This window comes from Acomys minous, assembly GCF_964271855.1.
Source record: "Acomys minous genome assembly, chromosome: 13".
NCBI lineage: Eukaryota > Metazoa > Chordata > Mammalia > Rodentia > Muridae > Acomys > Acomys minous.
The window spans coordinates 34,703,786-34,716,397 of NC_140495.1; the positions used below are offsets into that span (position 1 = coordinate 34,703,786).

At 43.0% G+C, this 12,612-nt stretch overlaps 1 protein-coding gene across 2 annotated transcripts in view; it reads left to right on the top strand.

Annotated features, from left to right (window-relative positions):
- ME1 (malic enzyme 1) overlaps positions 1 to 12,612 on the top strand; it is a 110,838-nt gene that overhangs the window by 76,454 nt on the left and 21,772 nt on the right. For both annotated transcript variants that reach the window (XM_084754095.1, XM_084754094.1), the window contains exons 7-9: positions 814 to 923; positions 6,855 to 6,952; positions 8,568 to 8,681. In XM_084754095.1, coding sequence (XP_084610221.1) covers positions 814 to 923; positions 6,855 to 6,952; positions 8,568 to 8,681 — 322 coding nt within the window. The remainder of the gene's footprint in view (positions 1 to 813; positions 924 to 6,854; positions 6,953 to 8,567; positions 8,682 to 12,612) is intronic.

Here is a 12,612-nt window from a genome sequence, read left to right on the forward strand (position 1 = left end):
ATGTGACTAAGAATAAACCTGTGGGTTTGCGTTAATGTCCACACAAACAGGGAAACAGATACCTTACAGCTGGATTTACCTGCTGTCATGGGAGAGTACAGCGGTATTCAGAGTCAGAAAAAGCAACAGGACCAGAGAGTCCAGAGAGCTCTCCCCCAAGCTGTTAGATTGCTGTCGTTGCACACATACTCAGTGTGGATCAGCTGGGTTTGGGGCTCAGAAGGGCCAGGTCAGGGGCCAGACCTCACACACTCTGCACTACAGGCCATTAGTGAGAGTGGCCTTTCCCTGATTGGCAGGGTGGGGGGAGGGCGGGGTGGGTCTTTCCACCTTTCATTTGTTTCGTTTCTACTTTCCCTTGGTGTATAGACCCTGCAGCTCAGCTTTCAGAATAATAGACAATTAAAGCTTCATTAGTTTGTCAGTTGCCTTCTGAGTGTAGCTGGCAGCACTGTTTTCTGGATAAATTTAATCCTTTGTTTGTACATAGCTTTTATTTTTATATCTTACATACCTTTCATTTAACTCAGAAGGTTTTTCTTCCTACTGAGTTTTAAATTCCTTGAGGATATGGATCACATTTGGACTGAGTTTTTGGACACTAGGTATTATCCCACAGGACCAACCAAACCCCTTGTTTGTGGTAAGCATGCTATCAGTCCTTGCTGATAATGTGTTACATATTTATGCTAAGCATCTAGATAAGACTTTTAAAAGAAATTGCTGTGCCTTTTCTATGGGCCAGTTTTAAATGTCTACGTAAAATGTTATTTCATTCATTAACCTCTAAAATGCATGTTTTTTACCTCACAGATATGGCATGAATTGTCTTATTCAGTTTGAAGATTTTGCCAATCTGAATGCATTCCGTCTCCTAAACAAGTATCGAAACAAGTATTGCACATTTAACGATGACATCCAAGGTAATCACCTTTCACTGTGTATAGATCAAGAATAACCTGATAGTCTCCAGTCAGCCAGGAGAAACGCAGTGTCCTGTGTGAGCAAAGGCAGGAAAGATGTCTAGAAAGATCGTGTCACAAAGTGATTTAGCCATGCAAGGCACACAGGAGCTCGGCATGGAGCTCTAGGCTATTGGAGGACCCCAGCCGTACCCCTCCATATGCATTAGAAAAGGAAAGGTCAAACCCTGGTGACCATTTTTAAAAACACCAGGAATAAACTGCCGACTGAGGTTGCAGGTAATTAAAGTATCACTATGATGCAAAGGAGTAAGTCTGTGGCGTGAAGCATTATGGGAGGGAGGGAGGGAAGCACTGAGCTGAGAAGGTGCAAGGTGCGTGCTAGGGGTGGGGCAGGCTGTAAACACTCATTCAAATCAGGAACCTCCTTAGTTTTACAACGTTGGGAAGTCAGTAACTTTCAAGAGTAGTTTTCTTTTTTAAAAGTATCATAATCTCTGGAAATCTGTCTTAGGTAGTGAGGAAATGTATTCTTTAAATCTTACCTGCATTAAGTGGTATCTCCCCTTAGATATAAATTGTTAGTAATAAAACAAGCTGAAATAAATAACATTTCATTATTTTATAGAATTATGTACCTATGCATATATAAAAAGCACATATACAGAAACCCAACAAAAGAAATAGATGAGAAATAAAATCTGAAATTAGTTCACAGTTTTTTTATTCAAATCCAGTAGATATAGCGTACCTGTTAAAAACTGGGATTTATGTTGGATGATTTAGTCATAATTTCTGGTTCTCTTTCACATTTGGGAAAGCACCCTAGAATATATTCTAATCTGATAAAATCTCCAGCTATTAGGGCTTAATAATAAAGAGGGGACTCTGAAAACAGACTGCCCGTTGTTTCAGGATATACATGTAAATACTTCTTAGCCACAGTTTCTAAGCCTCACTCCAGCAAGTGCTACATCTCTGATTTGAGTCAGCGTCTCACTCTATACGGATGGACCTCAGGCTCACTGTGTGCTGTTGGCTGAGCTTGCATGCTCTGCTGCTTTCTAGTGGATATTTCCGGCGTGTGCTTTGACTGTGTGCCTTTGTCTAAGCTGCACGTAGTTTTCTAGTCAAGCCCTGACTTGCCGTCCCCCTCCGTCCTCCCTCTTTCAACATCTAGGCCTTATGTGAAAGTCTTAGGAACCATTTTGTCAAGTAATAATTTTACCGTGAGGCACAGAGACAAACACACAGAGGGAGTTACTTGGTTCTAGCAACTTTGAAGCCCACGATGCCTTATGTCTCACTGCGGCGAGTGTTTCTGGTTTCCTCTTAATGTCTCTAGAGCACTCAGCCCTGTCACCCGTCCTTTTGTGAACTACTTTCCTCAGCTGGCCCTGTCGCTGTACCTGCTGGTTTCTCCCTCGCTGCTTTGGCTGGTCACCTCTTCCCTCTGACTAGCACATGACAGAACTGCAGGCCTTCTCTTTATGCTTCAGTACGATCCTCGTAGCTCCTGCTCCATATTGTGGCGTTCAGCTGCTGGGTTGTTTCTGCATTAAATACTTCTTTGAAGTCCAGGGCCCTGTGCTCCTCTGGATAGCTCAGTTACCTCATTCTGACAGCATTCCGGAGCTAACCCATTTCCTCTTCATTCTGACATCGTTCCGGAGCTAACCCATTCCCTCCCCAACCCGACTTCCTCCCTGTGGTCTCCAGCCAAGTGTTTCCCATCATTAAATCCTCCGACACCATAGCGTAAAGCCTGGTGTCTTCCATCGATCCATCCGTGGCCGAGTTCTCTAAGAAGCCTCTCCCCTCACACACTCTTGCTTCTTCATCATGCATAGTTCCTGGGTAGTCGCTTTCCAGACAGCTCCAGGTTTCTTGGAATCGCGTATTTAGGGGATTTCAGAGGGAAATCCAGATTTACCAGATATTAAGTGTAAGTGTGAGCTAGAGACAGGAAGTCTGGTTTTAATGTGTTGCAGCCCTGACTCTAGGGTGTAATGATAAGAGTGGCTTCAATGCGCGCGCGCGCGCACACACACACACACACACACACACACACACACACACACACACACGCACACTGTACTTTGCAGTGCCGGCTGACGTCCAAGTCATTCTGAGGTGGTCTCTATAGCAGCCTCCAGTGTCCTGTGGAATAAGCCTATTCCTCTCAAGGACCCAGGATGTGTATAAGTGGCGAACACTTGCCTGGCACACACAATGCCCAGGGTTTATCCCAACACTTCAAAAATAGCTAACAACAAACCTACATCTCCTTCCCCCTGGAGTATCTTATACCTTTACATTCCGTGGTTCTCACAGAAATATGTGTAAGGATGTTAAGACCAGTATTGCATGACTGGTCACCATTATGCAGAAAGAATGGGAGCCAAAGGTCAGTTTAGGACAGCTATCCCACCAGACAAAACAGGAATTTGAGTGACAGTTTCTGTCTATCAGGACTAGGAATTAAGGTTAGGACCTGAGGCACATCAGAAGTGAAGCCTAGACAGCAAGGCGGGAGCCACGTCAAGGTCCAGAGAAATGTGAGGTGTGCTGAAGATGCCGGGGAAGGGGCCAGGCTTGGCAGCCTGGATCCCTGGCTTTCACCCTCGCTGCCTGCGTACACAGTGCTCGCGTATTTCCTCACAGGGATTTCAGAATAATACTACCCTCAGAAAGGAGACTGCAGGTTTGAGAAAAATACGCTTAATTCCTTAGTGAGGAGGCCTATGGGAGATCCTTGAGTGGTGACTAGAAATGAGCAAACCCCTCTGATTATTTCTCCACTTCCCATGATGCCCATGGATGTGGGTCAGCGAAAACAATCATGAAACCGTTTCAGCCCCGCAGTGCAGATGAGTGCTTTTGTGTCATGTCTGTGAAGGGACTTTTTTTCTGCTTCTTTTGAAACATGTGTTATTTAAAGATACTATTTTATGAAAAATATTTGATCAAAGAAAATCGTAGCTAACTATACCAGTAGTGTAAATAATCTTAAATGACGTTGGGTTTGCTTTAAAGTCATTTCCTGCTTTAGGCCATCTCCTCAGGGAGTTCCTGTCTTTGTAGCCTTTCTCTTACTCTGCCGAAGCTCAGGCCTGTCCTGTCTTCTGGCAACTGCTTCCTGTTAGTGCTCTTTGAGAAAGAAGAAGCTTGCATATGCGTAGACCCCCATATTGGTGAATAAGTTTCACTTAATTTTTTTCAGTGTAACAATCTGCCTGCCACTGTGCCTGATGCTTCCTGATCCTTCTGTTTGTTTTTAAGTCTGTTTCTCTGTTGTTTTAGTGATCTTTGTAGGGGAAAGGAATACTAGTTGTGTGCACTTTCTCCCATTCTCCACAGAGAGCCGTCCCTGCCTTTGTGTCTTGCCCATGCTTCTGCTGCTCGGTGTGGACTCCCACGCAGGGCTGCGGGCATCTCGCATGCCTTGCACTGCCCCAGTCAGGTGGTGTATGCTTTAACCTTGAGCCTGGCTGTGCAGATCTGCCTACTTCATCAACACTGCTTGTGGCATCTGATCTTTTAATAGCACACGAGGCTTATAGTTATTTCATCACAAGTTGATCTCATTAGTTATATAAAGTCATTTTTAGTTGTAATTTAACAGATCACTAGACTTACCAAATTATTGTACCACTGTACCAGGAGAGCTCTGACTTTATTGTTGTTGTTTTGAGACAGGCTGGCCCTGAACTTTTGATCATCTAGTCATAAACTGAGATTACCATGTCAGCAGCTTAAGGTCATTCTTTGGTAAAACATTACAGAGATTTACAACCACAGCAAAAGCACAGCAAAATGCTTCACTTCCGTATATGTGGAAGAAACGTTACCTGAAAATTCATACTGGAATTGATTAGCCCTTTTCTACAGTATTTGGTAACAGAAGCATTTTGAATTTCATATTTTTCTGATTTTAGAATATGTGTGTATGTATAACGATACATATTATATATACATAAATATATATGAGACACTCTGAGGCTGGATCCAACTCTTAAACACAAAGTTCCTTTGTGTCTAGGGTACACCATATACTCACGAGTCACAAGTGAAGTCACACAGCTACAACTCATCATCTAAGATCAGGTGCGGGACATCGGCTGTCATGTCAGGGCTCAAAAAGCTCAGAGCTTGGGGGATGGAGAGATGGCTCCACTGTTAAGAAGATTTGCTGTTCTTCTATAGGATCAGAGTTCAAATCCCAGCATTTATGTCTGATACTCCAACACCGTCTTCTGGCCTCTTTAGGCGCCTGCATTCAGATGCACACACATACATGTGCATGTTCATATAATTAAACAGTTTTTAAAAATTTGAGAGTCTGTAAAATGGGAATTTTATACTAAATACATGCAACCTATAGAACTTTATAAAATCTTTAAGAAAGAGTCCATCTCTTTAGAATTGGTAACAGTTTTAAGTACTCTTTAACACCAAAAGTCCAGGGACAGTTCTCACCTCCGTCTTTTACAATTCCTTATATCTAAAGTTTGGACTTGTTTTGATCAGTAAAACCCAAGACAGAGCTAGTTGAGACGTTGCTTATGAGTCACTACTTAACACGGCAACTGGATGTCTGTGCAGCCCTGATTTCATCTGCTAACGGTTCTCATGAGTGTATCTTGGTGTATGGGACAGACATCATGGCATATTTGCTATATAACTCAGCCATATTTATACAGAATTTCTTTTCGTGTGGTTTTGGGGATTTAACTCAGGCCTTATGTGCACGAGACAAACATTCTACTCCGAGTCACATCGTCAGCTCTTTAGACCTTCGTTTTAAATTATGTACAAAACAGTGGGTTTGCGCAATGTGTGACTTAACCACACAGGCCATGAACATTGCAGTGCTCTTAGTTGCATCTACTCAGATCTGGTTCTTCCCTGAGTAAAGGTGTTTCGAGTTCGGCTAGACTCTCCTGCTCCCTGGGTGATCTTGAAGTAGTAGAGCATCACCTTGGAGGTAAAATGTCTATGCAGTTGGAAGGCATTGTGATCATACGCAGAGCAAGAGCCCAGCCGCGTGGTCTGCATACATGATGGAGTCATTTGATTAGAACGGCGCCACTTCTGTACCTGTGGTGTACAGGTGATGAAAACAGCCTTACCTTACGTTGCATGTGTTTACTTAGCACATAGGGATCTAATAGGAATTATAAGGAAGAAGACAATTAAAGGATGCAGTACAAACCAGATTTTTAATTGCTATGAATGGTTAGTTTTTCAGATTTAAACATGAAATTCCGAATATATCTGAACCATCATTGCCACCGCCCCAGGAGCAGCAGCCGCAGCCAATTATACTGTGTGCCCCCTTTGTGTCGGGGGTGGGGTGGGGTGGGGACATCAACAGTGGATTTAGGTGGAAGAGTTCAACAGCACTAATTACCATAACATCATTTGACAAATGAGTACAACAGATGTACAGCATTGTTTCTCTAAATTCCTCCAGTTAGGAAGCAGGTGGGCTGAAGTCTACGTCCTATCCAGACTCTAGCCAGGCATGGTGCATCTGCCTGTGGTCTCAGCACTTAGGCGGCGGAGGCAGATGATTGCACGTTGGAGGCCATCATGGGCGTATACAGAGTTTAAGTCATGCCAGGGCTACACGAGATGCTTCCTTAGAAATCTAAAACCTGAATTAAAATCAAGCAGAACCCAAACCAGAGCTGTTACCCGTCATCAAAATGAGCCCCAGGGTCTCTTTGTTGAGACATTTTCAAGGATGTAAGCTGCTGTCCTAAAATGCTGATGTCCCTAGCCTTGTGCCAGCACGGGGACAGACAGAACTAGGTCCTCTTTCTGCCTGTTATCCGGTCATGTGGTGAATTGAAAATGTGAGTAAAGGCTTAGAATCCGGCAGGATCCAGCTGAGGGATGCTCAAGGTTGCTTATCTCTTGTTTTAGGAACAGCGTCTGTCGCAGTTGCGGGTCTCCTTGCAGCTCTTCGAATAACGAAGAACAAGCTCTCTGATCAGACAGTGCTGTTCCAGGGAGCTGGAGAGGTACCTGTGCTGTGGACTCTTTACCATGACTCAACTAATGTGTGGCTAGCGTTAGCTCTGTCCTTCCTCCAGCTCTCACAGTGCTATGTTTCAGCTGTAGACAGAAGGTTCTCTGAGTGTCTTACGTCACTATAGGAGACTTTAGAAATGTAAAAAACGTTTTCACCATCTTAAATTTGTGAGATTGTCAGTTGTTTCCGTTGACTTTGTCATTCATGTTTATGGCTTGATGCAGAGTGAAAAGTTTCCACTTTTGTGTTGTTAACATTCAATGTATTTAAGTTAGCGTACCTCTCCCCCACTGTCACAGTCAAAAGTGTTGATAGCCACATACGCAGTCCAACCTGTTCATACACATTTTAAGAAAGATCGTTTTGAATTAAAGATACATAGCACATCAAAGCTGCTCAATATTATAGCCAAGACATTTGAGATCATTGGAAGAAAATTACAGAAGGCCAAATTATATAGTTTCTTGAGATCATTGTTGATACTCACTTAAGAGAAGAAATCTAATTCCCCTCCCAAACAGAATACAATGTTAATATTCTTGTGAGAAAACTTCTAAATCTCTTTAACGTTACAGTATTCAAAAATGAGAAAATATTATAGCTAAATAGTCATTTTGAGAAAGAGAAATTAAACTTAATATGCTTATAAACAAAACAAAATGTCCCAGGGTTAGAAATGTATATGTATTGTGTTTTCATTTTGATTCTTTTGAAATTAAACATAAGAAAGACCTAGAACTAAAGTGAATACGTGAAAGCATTCAGAATGTAATCACAGATTCGCTTTCAAACAGATGAAAATCCAGCCTACCTAACAGTTCCAATACACAAGCCTCATTTTGTCAATTATTACTTGCTGCCTTTTATCACTTGCTACGTTGTTATATGTCACAGTTACATGCTACCTGTAGTGTTGAACAGCTTGTTCTGGTAAGCCCCTCTGTGCTTCCAGAAGCTTCTGAACAACACAGGTCAATTCCTAATTCTCAGCGGGGGAAAAAGCAATATTCCCGGTTGGATGACCTGTGGGCCCTGGTTTGTTCCTGAAAAGATGAGGTCTGTGGCATGTCCCTGATTATCGCAGACTTCATCAAATTCTAAATAAGATGACTTCTTTAATATTGGGAGAAAATTTGCAGTATTTTCTTTGCTCACATTAAGAGAGTGAATAAGTGTTGGGCAACACATAGTTCCTCTCAGCTTTATTCTGTTCTCTAATTGGTCAAGATCTCTTCCAAATGAGCAGGCTTCTTTATCCAAGTTCAGTTGGAGGAGTGTGTTCCTAACAGTCAGCTTTCATATGGTCCAGTGACCCAGGCTGACAGGTTGACTGTATTCAGTGTAATGCTTTCTCACTGTGCCAGTCTTGACTGTATAACTTGGGTCAGACAGACTGACAACCAGGGTGTCACTGGCATATCTGTGTTATGGTTGTGCTGTAACTAAAAAAGAGTAACTGACAGTCATTTTGCACACCTAAATGTGACAAAAAAAAGCTTACTTAGCTGTAGTGTGAATTGATGACTAAATCTCTGATACTCACATAACTCAATAAGATATGTGGAACAAGTTGTAAAATCTTTCTCTTCATGCCTTCTCTTGAGGCTGCCTTGGGGATCGCCCACTTGATTGTTATGGCCATGGAGAAAGAAGGTTTATCAAAGGAGAAAGCTATCAACAAGATATGGTTGGTCGACTCAAAAGGATTAATAGTCAAGGTAAGGAAAGAAAACCACTGTCCTAATGCCTGTCCCAAAGACCGGCCATTGTTCCCACTGCCCCTTTAAGATGCTGTGCTAGAAGATTAGCACTTAGGGGCTGGGGAGCTCAGGAAAGCGCTGACTGTGTGAGCCCAAGAACCTGCTTTCAGGCCCTCAAACCTAAATTTCAAAAAGCCAAGCACAGTGGCTCAAGCCGGTGACCCCAGCGCTAAGGAAGCTGACACAGGTGCGTCCCTGGAGTTTGTGGCCCAGCTATTATAACCTCCTGGGTACATTTCTAGGTCAGAAAGAGAACCTGTCTGAAAATAGGACATCATGGATGACGGGTAAAGAACTATCCCTGAAGTTGTCCTTTGACCGCCACATAAACTTTTTCATATACATGCACCTGCACGCACGCGCACACAAACACACACTCATGCATACACATATACACATACTCACATACATGCACACACACACACACACACACACACACACACACACACGCACACACGCATGCTCTCACACATGCTGTGCAGAATCATCACAACTCTGGATCATCCATCTGCTGGAACTAGTGTTTCATGGAGGCAGTTGGATGTGCACACTGACTGATGAGACCCATCCATAGCACCCTCGGGGGAAAAGCTGTTGGTTATACACAGTGACGTAGGAAGGCAGGAAAATGCCTCAGTTCTTGAAGGCTTGGAAACAGCTCTTCACGGGGAAGACCTTAGTTGGTGACTGCCAGCGTGAGCCCCCGCTTCCCCTCTATGGTGACAGAAGGGCTTCTTCTGTGTGGTTCTTGTGAAAACGTAGTAGGGACAGATAGGTAACCTGGCTGCTGTATTATTCTGCCACCAGCATTTTTCAAACTGCTCTAAAATGCCCACAGCCCCTCTTTTATGTGACGAAATGATCTGAGTGTCACTTTCAGGAAAGTTGGATCCGGAGCTTTTGAAAGTTTTATCTGTTGAGTCAACACTTTTCACTAGGAGACCTGCCCTGGAGTTAGTATGTATGCATTGTTTTAGATGTGAGGATGTTATTAAGACAATATTTGTCATAGTGATATTTAATCACATTAATTAATTTTAATGGTGATCTGTTATACTTCCAAAGTGCAATTGTTAAATGGATTATGGAATAGCTACAAATGTAATAAAAATGCTGAAAACTGTTTTCAAAGAGTAGTAAATGACATATTAAATGATTTAGCGTGCCAGATAAAAAAGAAAATGCATATTTTATGTATATAGTCCTTGATTTAAATACTGTCTGAAAGATACAGAAGACAAATATCAACTGCGTTCAATTTGATGTTGCGGTTACTACAGTTGTTATTTTATGAAGCCCAGAGCTTTGCACATCCTAGGCAAGTGCTATCCCACTGAACTATACTCCTTGCTCCTAAAATTTAGTTTGTAGGATGTTTTTGTATAGTCCAAGTTCTTAGCCATTGTAATGTTTTTTTTAAAAGTTATTTATTTATTTATTTATATTTTATTTGCATTGGTGTTTTCCCTGCATGTATGCCTGTATAAATTTGTCAGATTGCCTGGAACTGGAGTTGCAGACAGTTTTGAACTGCTATGTGGGTGCTGGGAATTGAACCCTGGTTCTCTAGCAGAGCAGCCAGTTTTCTTAACCACTGAGCTATCTTTCCAGCCCTGCCATTATAATTGTCAAAAGCCAGAAAAATGGTTAAAATTGTCATACATTGATAACTTTTGACTTAGAGAAGAAAGTGTACGTATAGCTATCAATTTAGAGGTGTTGTATGTAGCTTACTTTTTTAATTTTTGTGAGATAAGGTCTCACTCTGTAGCTCAGGATGTACTGGACTCACTCTGTAGACCAGGCTGGCCTCACAATCACAGATCTGCCTGCCTCTGCTGCTTGAGTGCTGGGGGGGGGGGGGCGGCAGAAAGGCCACCACGCCTCAAAAGTGTAGCTTTCTAAGACTTGTTACTTTGAGACTCAGAATGACTATAGACAGTTGTCTACTGTGCTCACATGACAGATGTTGTAGCTCAGAGAATGAAATTTTTCACTAATCAGGCATTGCTCTAGGTTCTTGTAGGTACATAATATAGCACTTGATGTCAGAATGCTCACAGCATAAGGGGAAGTTGTCAGTTACGGAGCAAGAGGAAAGCACTGTTACAGAGGTGTGGTCATGGCAGACAGGGAAGACATTTCTCACTGCCGTGGAGAAGAGGGAAAACTGAGGCCTTTCTAAGGCTTAGTTCTTACCGTGGAGTGTCCACAGAGATCTGAAATTCCCCATACATGAACCTGAAAGGGAAGCATGTGGACAGGTCCTGGAGAGTCTTGACTGAAGCCACGGGGCGCGTGGTCCCCTCTGGGTCTTCACAGTCCCACCTGAGTAGTCGGCTGGTGAAGACACCGAGTATGCTGAGAACACACTCTGCTGCAGGAGACCGAGTATTAGAGGGGAAGGGAAACACATGACAGGTGACACGTGGCACTTGAATCTGGAGGAGGAGGAGTGAGCAGAAAGGCTAGCCCTTTCAGTCATCCTGACTGCATTGTGGAGGATGACTTGAAAAGAAACTAGCTTCAAAGCCATTGCAATAATCCAGAGGTTTGAGTGAGAACGACTCGGTTGCATAGATGTGCAGAAAGCAAGGCAGGCGTACTGAGACCGCAGGAAGGAGGCAGAGGGCAGAGGAAGGGGTCTAGCTGGCCTCCCAAGACATCTAGGTATAAAGAGAATAAAGAGAAGCTAGTTTGAGGAGAAAACAGTGAGATGAGTTGACACAAAGCAAGCTGGGCTGAGCTGAGAGAGGGATGTAGGGGCCACTGACACATATCGTAGATGCTACAGAAAACAGCTACACAAGTCATGTCCTAGGAGGGTGTGGCATTCAAGAACCCACACGGGGAGTCCATGAATGCCGTTTTACTGTGAAGCGCGCACAAGCAGGCCTACTGTTAGCTTAATTGTAACATAGGTCCACTGAGCTGAAACTCTGTGTTCCATGGATTGTAGTGCTCGGAATAGCTGCCGTTGTTGCTAGATCCAGCCGGTGACTTTTACGTCATGTCCTTCACCTGCCAACACTAAAGGTGTAGTTATTGTACTTGGTAAGATAAAGCTGTGTCTTAAAAGGCTGTTGTGCACTTAACAGCCTATGCTCTACTTAATACATCTCAATCAATGCTTCATGCTACTAAACAGCTTAAAATCCTGCATTGATTTTTGCTGGGAAACTAGCAAATTGTCGACAAGGTAGAAAATTCGTATATTGCTCTCTCTCTCTACAAAGAGAGTTCCAGGACAGCCAAGGCTACACAGAGAAACCCTATCTTGGAAAAAACAAAATAAAAAAGAACATCCACCTTTGATATTGGCAAAGGGTTTTTTTTTTTTAACGGAAAATAACAACTATTCATGCTTAACATGCAAAATCATTATTGGTGGAGTTCACTTGATTTTAGGTGTGTTTGAAAAAGCATGTACAATCTTGTTGCATCTTCTACTAAGTCAGCACACAATAAGGAGAAAATAGAGATTAAAGAGGCAAGCTAAAAAAAAGGCAAGCTGACAAAGAAATTTCTAGCTATCCATAATATATTTGATACTTGACACAAGGGCAGGAGGAAGAAAGGGAGAGAGAGGGACGAAAGGAGGGAATAAGAGAGGTGGGGGCACCAGAAGGAGGAAGAGAGGGAGGGAGGGAGGGAGGGATGGAGGGAGGGAGGGAGGGATGGAGGCAGGCTACCAAATTTGGTATTTCTGAGTAAATACACACCCACAAAGGCTTTGCTAAAAGAAGGGAAAATGTAAGTGTTCCTGAAAAGGAGAATAAGAGTGTAGCAAGAGAGTAGGGCTTGAGGCCATCTGTGTATGTGTGTGTGCATGTGTGCAAAAGCACTCAGTGACAGATAAAAAGACTGGAGACCCCTCCCATCAAATGCT